At 41.0% G+C, this 11,214-nt stretch overlaps 1 protein-coding gene across 1 annotated transcript in view; it reads left to right on the forward strand.

The window, feature by feature from the left end:
* LOC101845967 (ATP-dependent RNA helicase ded1) overlaps window positions 1-7,746 on the forward strand; it is a gene marked incomplete in the record, with an annotated part of 24,614 nt that extends 16,868 nt beyond the window's left edge. The window contains 4 exon segments of the mRNA XM_035973117.1: window positions 1,098-1,197; window positions 2,037-2,307; window positions 3,207-3,317; window positions 3,839-7,746. Coding sequence (XP_035829010.1) covers window positions 1,098-1,197; window positions 2,037-2,307; window positions 3,207-3,317; window positions 3,839-3,961 — 605 coding nt within the window.
* Between the last annotated feature and the right edge of the window lie 3,468 nt (window positions 7,747-11,214).

Raw genomic sequence — 11,214 nt, forward strand, 5'->3', positions numbered from 1 at the left:
TCCTTTTTTTTACTATCAAACATCTATCATCCTTATTCTCCTTTTTTTTACTATCAAACATCTATCATCCTTATTCTCCTTTTTTTTACTATCAAACATCTATCATCCTTATTCTCCTTTTTTTTACTATCAAACATCTATCATCCTTATTCTCCTTTTTTAATGTGTATGTTACTCTCTTGTAACCTTTCTAGTCTTCGGCACTTTTATGACCTTATTGTGTTGCAGGTGCCTTGTGGGTGGTTAGCGGGTGCTCTGGTGTGGTTTGCTCCTTCTTTCGTATCAAACATCTATCGTCCTGATCTCCCCTTCTTCTTTTTTTATGTTTGTTACTCTCTTGTAACACCTCTAATCTTCTGGTGCTCATATGACCTTATGCAGTTGCGAGCGCCGTAAAACCTCTACTAAAACAAAAGCAGGTGCCTTAAAACTCTTACCAAAATTAAAATAAATGTGATGTGTTTCATTTATACATCACCTGTGATTATGATCTACTTTTAACCTGTCGCGACCTCAGTGCTTTCTTGTCCTATCTCCATTTTTAATAACAGTGAAAACAGTTCATAACAAAGAGTGAGCTTAAGAAAAAGTTGCATTTTCAATGTAAAAAAAAAAAAATGGAGATAGGACAAGAAAGCACTGAAGTCCCGATTAGCTGAGTTCTGAGTTAAGAGGATGCCACTGGTATATCTTGTTTTCTGCCTCTCGTTTTTTTTGTCTTACTTTCCCAGTACTAAAGGTCTGTTTTGATTGTGTTATATGCTTCGTGTTTCTGAAACAAACAAGGAAGGTGGCAGTTGTGTTGGCGTGATGATACCGTTGTTGACCTTTTTAGTTCATTCTTGCTATTTCCTCTTTTCCAACAACCTTTCCTGTTGTTATACAGCTGTGCTACCTCTTCTCAGTCCACAAAACCACAAAACGGGGGGGAATTGGGCTGTGGTGATTCTAGCCTAGAAATAGCAATGTCAAGTGTTGATAGTCTCGGGGGGGTGGGGGGTTGATACTTAGAGCTGTAGAATATTGAATGAAGGAAATGTGGAATAATGTGTTTCATTGTGCGTATATATTTTATGACTGATTTTTCTCTTTTGCAGGAAGTGAAAAAACTCTCGTGTTTGTCGAACAAAAAAGAAACGCAGATTTCCTGGCTTCGTACTTATGTCAGTCGGGTTTCCCTACTACCAGTATTCACGGGTGAGTGACGGGCTCATGTCTAGTTGATACAAGGCTTGTCAGTACATTTCCTTTTACCTACCAGTGCATATGAGTGGGTGGTGGGTTTGTTTCGGAACTAATGATAAATAATAATAATGAAGATCATTTTTGTAGCACCCACTCCCGTGAAAACACAGCTTCAGGCGCGTTACATAAATGCATCATGTACGAACAATATGCACACACACACCTCTACTTGCTTATCACACACGCACGTTTACACATTGTTACCAAGTGAGCACTTAAAAATGCATAATAAAATAATATACACAATGCACTTCACAAAATACATGAATGGATACATCGTCATATAGCTTGTTGGTACAGGACTTGCTTCCAGTATACACGAACGAGTTATGGTCTCATGTCACAATTATATTGTTTACAAACACATAAATGGCCCTAAGATAATTAGATCAACGGTGGCAATTTTTGCAGAAGTAACAGAAATAATAATTTTTACAAAAGTCAAAGACAGTTATGCTCTAATTTTATATAAAAATGTTATGGGTTTTGGGATGGTGTGGGAAAACTTATGTAGTCGGCCACCATCTGAAAGTCAGTGGCTCAAAACAAGATAGAGTGCAGTGATGAGTGATCTATAATAGGCATGTTTCGTGAAAGTTGATGAGTAATACAATTGAAAGTGTCCAAGGTGATTCTTGGTCATGTGGTCATTGGGGCAGGTTCAAGTGTAGTTTTCTTAAACTGCTTGACCTACAAGAGCAAGTCAGTGTCATTTGTGTCTGAATCACACCTTCATATCATCGCATGTCGTATCTTGACATTCATTGTATTTCGTCAACAATTTCTCTCAGAGATCGTCTTCAGAGAGAAAGAGAAGAGGCACTGGATGATTTCAAGAGAGGCAAAGCTTACGTTCTCGTTGCTACGTCGGTGGCTGCCCGAGGTCTAGACATTCCGGAGGTGATGCACGTGGTCAACTATGACCTCCCGTCGTCGATTGACGAGTACGTGCACCGAATCGGCAGAACAGGCCGCTGTGGCAACCTGGGAAAAGCCACCAGCTTCTTCAACGGGGACACGGACCAGGCTATGGCTGTTCACCTCGTCAGAATTCTTAAAGAGGTGAGTGGTTTGTAGTGCGGTTAACATTTGGTAAACGGCATGTATTATAAAATAGAACCAGAGAATGTGTCCTTTTTGTGACTGCATTTGAGACTGGATCATCACCTTTTCCTCTCTACAGCCCTAAATGAGACCTAACATTGATAACAGTGTATGCACAAGACTCTCTTCTCCCCCCCAACCTGTGCTGTGGCAGAACTGTAGGTACTTTTTGCTTCATTTCTTACAGCCAGCGTTGGTAAGGGTACCGTAATATAAGAAGCTGAAGTTTGACACATGTGCGACATGCTCACTTTACCGATTTTATGACTCAAGCGGCCTCAGAGGTAAAAGTTTTGTTTCACGCCTTCGCTGAAAATTTGAATCGTAAATTTTTTGTGTGGATGATTAGAGGATGTCACATGTAGGTCTTACTTCTTTTTTATCTTTAGGATTGCCCCTCCAGGCAGATTGGAAGCAGCCTACCCCTAAATGGTCTAAATTGTGTCAATGGATATGTAAGACGGATACATTTATAAGTTTCTTGCGGGTGGCTGGGAGGTGCTTTGGCATGGTTGTCTCCTTTCTGATAGATTAAGCATCTCTTTTTTCTCTCACTGCCTTTTGGGGGGGGGGGGAGGGTGTTACTGTCTAGCAATACCTCTATTCTTTGGCACTTGTATGACCTATTTGTGTTGCAAGTACTGTATAAGAAGACTTACAAAAAACAATGGGCTGTTGAGGCTAGAGAAGTGGGCAGAGTAAGCCTGATTCCCTGTTTGGACTTTTCTGTTTTACATCCGCCCCTTGGCGCTCATATGACCGTATGCAGTTGGGAGCGCCGTAAAACCTTAACTAATACTAAACTTAAAATTTGTTTTAAAAAAAACACCAAAAAATACTACTCAATTTTGTTTCAGGCTCAGCAAGTGGTCCCCGACTTTCTTGTTGAGAACGCCAGCGGTATGGGAGCTGGGGACAGCGGGAGCTTCGGCGGAAAGTTTGGAGGGAAGGACATCAGGAGAGGGAAGGTGAGTGCTGAGTGCTGCAGATTGGTCTGTGTTGGGCAATGACAGTCTTTATTTGGTCGCTTTTAAGCACAAGGGGGCTATTCCGAAAAATGCTGTTATGAGAAAATTGAAGGTAAAGTTTTTGCCCCTTCTTCAGTTTCTTTAAAAGGAAAAGACAAGGAGAGTTTTTTGTATAAGCTAACTTTGTTTTGTTTTTTATTTTCAGTCTAATTTATTCTTTTGTAAGTCAACTTAATTGTGTGTAATTATTTTTTTGGTGGATGGTTGGCGGGTGCTCTGGTGTGGTTTGCTCCTTCTTTCCTATCAAACATGTATCTTCCTTATCTCTCCTCCTTATTTGTGTTCGTTACTCTCTTACTCTCTTGTAACACCTCTAATCTTCGGCACTTATATGACCTTATTGTGTTGCTAGTGCTGTAAAACTCTTAACTAAAACTAAAACTTAAATTTTGTTTTTTGTAAATCAACTGTATTTTTCAGTTCCTTCTAAGTCAACTTTATTTTTGTTGTGTTCCCTCAAGTTTGGCGGTGGAGGCCGTGGTGGGGGTCGCGGCGGCGACCATTTTGACAACGGCAGTTCTGGTGGCAACTGGGCGTCTGGCACTGGCACAGCGGACGCTGGCGATGACGAGGACTGGGACTGAGCCTAGTAGAGGTGGCCGGGTCATTCCACGACAAGTGACGCGCATAACGCAGGAAGGATAAACAAACCTGCTGGGGGGGAAATATCTAAGTAGTGATGGAGCTTGCTTTTTTTTTTTTTTTTTTGTTCGTTGGTTTTATTTTATTTTATTTGGGGGGGGGGGGGGGGAGGTTGCATCTGACAAATAAAAAAGATTTAAGAGTGGCTGTGTCACTAAGCTTTGAAGGTTGCATCTGACCAAAATTTTTTTTTTTTTTTTTTTGGAAGTAAAAAATTACTTTGTCACTGCTTAGAATTTTTCCGTGGTAGGTCATCGTGTCCGCGATGCCTGTGTCACTTTCCGCGGAATGGGCGTGGCGACGGTGCTGTTGCTGCGACTCCGGCAGGGCAGGATGAACCGTGGTGTTGTTGATGTTGATGCAGATGGTTTGTAATTCAGTGGGCATTATAATTGTAACAGCAATCTCTCTGCTTTGTTCTGGTGTGTCGGGTCACTGGAAGAAGCGACCATCTTGCCGCTCATTTTTGTTCAATCGATACCCCCCTTTAAATTTCCTTGAAATATTTGTTTGATCTTGTATTATTGTTGCCTTTATAAAAAACAAACAAAGTGGCTCTTAATTTGTTTTTTAATTGTTTGTTTTGGGGGTTTTTTTCTCTTCAAATCAGCCTTGAAGTCTCTATCAGTTACTCTTGTATTATGTACTTAATCTTGTTCGGATAATTAAAAGAATGTAGGCCTCAGTGTCGTCATGTATGATCTCAGAGCTGCTGATTTTGCAGGATAAATCCGGATTTCTCACATTATCCAGAAATTCGGATTTCTGACATCATTTTGGTTTTGCCACATTTCGGAGAATTTACGGTATATATAGAAATAATCTTGATAAGTTGAAGTGGACAATATGATCCTTAATTTTTAGGTCTCCTGGGGTGCGTTTCCACAGGGTCTGAGAAATTGAGGCGGTGGGAGGTGCGTAGCCAGTTGTCATCTCTGATGATATTGAGCACAGTTTTTTTTTGTAAACTCAGGTTATTTTGTGGAGTTTACAAGGCTCTAAACCCATCTGGTTTGGTTCCATCAGAGAAAGGCATTCAATTATGAGGTTCTGCTTCTCGGAAAAACTACCAGTGTTCAAGAGGATGTTCCAAACCCATACGCTGACTGTGTGACCGATGAGGGTGGAAATCAGCTCAGCCCTTTCCTGGTAAACTCTCCGCAAAACTGGCTGAACACTGCACTTTGATTCTCCCACAGGACGTTCACTTTGTTTGCCAAGGACTTTTAGACAGCAAGAGAGGCCGAGGCAGTCTTAAGAATTACGAGGCAGGGAAAAGACGAAAATAGTCTTCTTGAAAGCAACTAAGTTGAAAAATCTGTCATGGGGAACCATGATCCCTGATGTCCTTCTCAGATTTGGCACTTGTAGAAGAAGAAGATGCTTGGCTGTTGTAAAAATAGATCGGTGACACTTATTTAGCTTCAGCCTCTTTTAAAAAATTCCTAGTGAGGAAAAAGTTGCAGCTAACTTCAGCAGTTTATTATATCTGACTGGGTTTTGAAGAAGTGGGCAAGCCTGGTAAACCCTAATTGAGCAAATGAGGCACACATTTTGGCGTCAAGGTATGAACGGGAAAGGGTTGAATAATAGTCCAGGCTGACAATCTGAAATCATTGCTGGTGAAGTCATAACTTTGATTTGCTTCTGTGAAGTTTTCCTGCAACTTTTCAGCTGTAATGCTTTGTTCAGTGTCACTCGTGAAACGGCTAAAACTTCCATTTCTCGTGAATTTCTGCCCAGACGTTTTTCATCTCCTCAGAGTGTGGTGTCTCTTGTCATCAGAGATGGGGAAGGATAGAAAGTAAAAATTAAATGACTTTATATAGCGACTGTAGCAACACGTTTTCTCTTGAAACTCTTCTGTTTTTCTCATAATTTGACAATTTCTGGGAGGGCCTTGTTGTGATCAGAGTAGATGTAACTTTGTGCTTAGTTGGGTGACGGTGGGTAATGAATGCTCAATACGAGGAAGAATCAAGGCGCTTACTTTTTTTTTCTTTTTTAAGAAACTTTGAGAAGCCCTGTGTGGAGGCTTGAAGCAAGAAGACACAGGATTGTGCAGACCGTTGATGTACTTGGTTCACTTCATGGGTTTTTTAAGAAGCATTGTTGATCAAAATTTTGTGTTTGATGACACAAAGAAGAAAGAAAAGACCCACACATTGCTGGGTTTGTGGCAGCTGTTGTGGTGATGGGGAAAAAAAAAAGAAGGAAGTGATTTTAAAATCTCTTTTGCAGAGTAACAGAAAGATTTTACAAGACATGAATGGAACCAGGTTTAAAACGAAAAGCTCGGTCACAGAAGACCATTTTTTCTCAAGCCAGACTGAGGATTGCTATATGTGTATTTGAACATATCAGTCTGAAGAACTCCCTTTGTTTAGCATGCCCCATTCCCAGATACACCTGTATATTTCAGCTGCTTAGTGGGAGACTCCGCCATGCACCACTTTGAAAAGTGACGTGTCACGGGAGTTTTACTCTTGGCAGTTGATTTGTAGAAGTGTCGTTGAAAATAAATACTCACGTCCTCGCTTTGAGGATGCTCTCATTAGCCCGTAGGAAAGAAGAAAAAAATTCTTGTCAGTTCTGGCTTTGAAAAGTTGGTCTTCAGTTGTAAGCATGGCAAACTGTTGCACCATCCACACGTATGTTTGTCTCGGGAAGACGGTATAGAGTGAAATGGTGACCCTCAGAAAATGTAGGGCTGCAAAAAGAAGGGGTTGGAATTCTGCTAAAGTTGGCTCCATCTCCCCCCCATGCCCCAAGGCCACTGGAATTTATTCTGGGGAAATGTGCAGCGTTGATGCTCGTATAAAAAGTTTTACGGTACCAACCCTTTATGTCTATCAGCATAGATGTAAAACGGTTAAAAGAGTACCCATTCATGGGTGACTGAAGGTTTCTTCGTCCTTGAATGGGGGGAAGACTAGAACCTCTTGAAAATGTACATATGGGCTATCATACTTTGTTGATAAAAGCCAAAGTGTTTTTTTCAAAAGCCTTAAAAAGAGGCAAAGTATCTTGGGAGGACTGGTTTGCAGTCATGGGATTCATCAGAATCTTAACATGGCTGACTTCTCCTGCTCCCTTCTGCGATGCATTACGGCAGCACTTTTTGGCAGCCGAGAAAGGACAACGGACAAATGTTAACTGTAAATTGTTGGTGCTAATGCTATGCAAGCTCTCTGACACTTTATTTCATAATCCCTCATCCCTTTCCCCAACAACCCCCCCCCCCCCCCCCCCCAACTTGTTATCATTCACATTCACTACTCCGGGGGAAACCACCCCACTTGTTATCATTCACATAAGGGACCCCCCTAAACTCCTGTGTTCACCACTAACGTGTTTTCCACTCCCATAAACTCTACCACCTTCACCGTGTTCAAGCATGCCTGTGATATAACGATGGGTACAAGCGCTGCTGATGGTGCAATTTGTTTGTTGACTCAGGGCGGCACAGAAACTGTCCCCGTCGTTTTATGCAAGAAAAATTCTGAAATTATGCAAACTGAGCCCAAAAATGTGAAATTATGCGGTTCTGTTAATTTTAACAAAGAATGATAAAGTAGGAAATGGATCTGAAATGATGCGGGGTGCATAAAACCACGGGGACAGACAGACTGGTGTCTCCTCACTCCTACTTTTAAATGTCATGAACAGTTTTTTATGCTTGTGTAAAAAAAAAAAAAGTTTTGAAATAAAGAATGTTCATGTTGAACTGGCGTTTTGTACTTGTATTAAATTAGTTCTGTGTGTTGTGTATTTTGGACTGGGTTTTTTTTTTATGTTGTAGGGGGGATTCAAAGTCACTGTTGTAATGGGTGGTTGTGGAGGCTCTGGTGTGGTTTGTTCCTCTCCAGCATCTGTTATCCTTAGAAAATTGCTGTTCCCTCTTTTTTTTTATGTTGTTACTCTCTAGTACCCGATAACACCTTTTTTTTAACTTAAAAATAATCTTCGGCACTTGTATTATAATGATCTGATAACTTTGCAAGTGCCTTGTCATACTCGTACATATGTACTAGACCTTTTTAAAAGAAAAAAAGTTGTAATAGTAATAATAAGTAATATAGCAGGCCTACTGGCCGACATTATTCTTGTTATTGTAAGTATGCTTTACACCTCTGACTGTCGACACAGCTCAAATCATTTAGGAGGTGGGCTGACTGGGATAAACCTCTCACTCTCAGCAGAAAGACACTCGAGTGAAAACTTTTGTACACTTGAGAATGTGCCACTGACTAAAGTGTCTTTAGGCCATTCCCAAAGGGGGGACATTTTTCGTTCAAGCATAGTAGTAGAGTTGTAAATGGGCTGACTCATGTCACGCTCATAACTGTGCCTGATCTACAACAGGGAACTGCTGCTTTTTCTTTCCTGATCCTTACTATTGTTATTTTCCTCTACTTTAGTATGTTTGCCACTCTCTTGTGACCTGCTATTTTGGGGTGCCTTGATAGTCAAAGCAGATCTTGTGCTGTTGAAGCTAGAGAGGTGAGCAGTCTAAGTCTGATTCCCTGTAAAGACTTTTCAGTTGACACCCACCCCTTGGCGCTCATATGACCGTATGCAGTTAAGTTGCAAGCGCCGTAAAACCTTCCACTATTAAAAAAAAAAAGCCGTGTGATGGAAGAGAGGGGAAGAACCCAGCAACGACACTGCAGAAGTTGGTGTGATTTTGTCTTGTAGTTAAGAGGTTCGAGTGAGTCGATGACACTCCTCCTTGTGAGTGGGTGGTTGGCGGGTGCTCTGGTGTGGTTTTCTCTTTTCCTATTGAACATACATGTATAGTCCTTATCTATCATCATCCTGATCTCTCCTCCTTTGTGGGTGGTTGGCGGGTGCTCTGATGTGGTTTGCTCCTTCTTTCCTATCAAACATCTATCATCCTGATCTCTCCGCCTTTTTTGTGTTTGTTACTCTCTTGTAATTTTTTTCGCCCCCCCCCCTGCCCACCCAGCAGTAATGGGTACAATGTACCTGACTTTGAGTTGTGGAAGTAAAGGCAACGAGGAAAAGAACTGACCACCCTATGCCGAAGGCCCAGGAAGTTGTCTCACTACATGCAACAAGGCAAAACCCCCAATGTTCGGATCGGATACTGGAACAACTTTAGTTGTTTTGTTTTTTTACTGGCTTGTAGCACCTCTAATCTTCTGCACTTATAAAATATGACCTTATTGTGTTGCAAATGCCGTAAAACTTACTAAAACTTTAAAAAACCCTGTCCTCTTTTGCTTTATTTGTGGATTGCACCCTTGAATCTTGGGCACCTTTATGACCTAATTGTGTTGCAAGTGCTCTGTAAAACTCACTAAAACTAAAACTTTTTTTTGCGATAAAGGTGAGCAATGTGCAGACTGATTAAATTGTTCCCTTTGGCTTATCCAGCTGAATGTTGCTCCGGCGACGCCACCAGATATTTCGCCTGTGGGAGATTCCTTTAATCATACTTTAACTTTAATGAAAGTTTCTCCAAGGGACGTAAAAATTTAATTTAAATGTTTTAAGATATTGACAAAGACCTAAAAATAAAATATTTTCATAATCAATGCAAATTAAGTCGGGGAGCGAAATTTGATGCTGAATTATAAAGCTATGTTTTATTTTAGTATTTTTAGTAGTACTCTTCTACATTACACATTGTAGACATATTGTGTGTGACTTTTTGGTTTTACTGCGCTCACAACTGCATAAGGTCATACGAGATGAGCGCGCGGGACACGTTAAAACATTTAAATTTTCAGTTGTTAGGTATTGGGAATTTTGCCTGGGTGGCTGCCGAAGCCTACTCTTATAGATTTTGGACCACCAAGGGATCTTTAACGAGCGCAACTCCGAGATTTTTCGCTCTTGTCCGAGAAGTAGGCTAGGTGTAGAACTTTCCTACCATAAGATTAGGTGTGGTTGAAAGACAGCAGTTAGAAGGAGCCAAGGAGTAGCAGTAGAAAGGAGGGCAAAGGAGCTGAGGGGGTGGGGGCAGAAAGTGGAGACGAAAGCAGACAGAACATTGTTAGACTGCAGGAAAGGATGTGAAAGGAAAACATTTTCTGTCGCTATCCGGATTCGAACCCACGACCTATTGAATGAGAGGCAAACACCTTAGCCTTAACCTCTAGACCACGAGAGTCCCCTCTGCTACTCTTCTGTCTGCTCCAGGTTCCACGTGGCCTTCGCCTTTGTCTCTTCTTACCTGGTTGATGAGTTGTCGATTTCAGCCCCAACACCTTATTGCAGCTTCATGACGATTATTTTATGTCCAATCCAACACCACTTGTCTCCGTCTGGTTCTTTTTAATATTTCTTTGTTGGTGACGATATGTTATGTCTTAAGACTTATTGGAGCTTTTTTTTGCCGCATCAACACATATCTGTCCCCGTCGTTATGCAAACTGAGCCCAAAAATGTGAAATTATGTGATTCTGTTAATTTTAACAAAGAACGATGAAGGAAAATAATCAAATTATGCAAAAAATGATCAAATTTTGCTAAATTATGCGGGGTGCATAAAACCACGGGGAAAGATATCTTTAGTTCGTTTAGGAGGCAGGCTTTCCACCCTTCCTGTCAGGACCAAGCCAGGCTGAGAGTGAGAGGAATACAACATCCCAAGAGAATCAGAAAGACCAAGACACTCGATAAAATTAATTCTTCCCATTCAGGAATTGAACTTGGATCTCCAGCATGTGACAGCGAAGTGCCTAACCGCTACTCCCTAGACGCCAGTATTTTGGAAGCAAGGGACCCAGATCAAATTAAAAGTGGAGGAACTTTTTTAAGATGAGAAATATTGGAGAATGGCCCAGGTTAGAAGACCCTCGGTTTTGTGCACGTCTACTTAAGTTTATTAGTTTTACAGCATTTGTAACACAAATAGACAGGCAAGTGCCAATGATTAAAAATGTTACAGTCGATCCCACATGTTTTGGTAAAGTTGATCATTAAAATGTCGGCCACCAATATTTTATGGCTTGGTTACCATAGGAGGGAGAACAGTTCATAACAAAAATAATAATACTTTGTATCCATTTTCTGAAGGATTCAGACCTGTTAACCTCTCTTCTCTGTTAAATGATGACAACATTAAAAATCAATTACGCCCTTAAAAAAGGCTAGAAATATTGCGGACTCAAAATGCAGGCTAGGAAACTTGAACAACGAAAATGACAACACATCGAAACGTTGT

This window comes from Aplysia californica, unplaced genomic scaffold, assembly GCF_000002075.1.
Source record: "Aplysia californica isolate F4 #8 unplaced genomic scaffold, AplCal3.0 scaffold01013, whole genome shotgun sequence".
NCBI lineage: Eukaryota > Metazoa > Mollusca > Gastropoda > Aplysiida > Aplysiidae > Aplysia > Aplysia californica.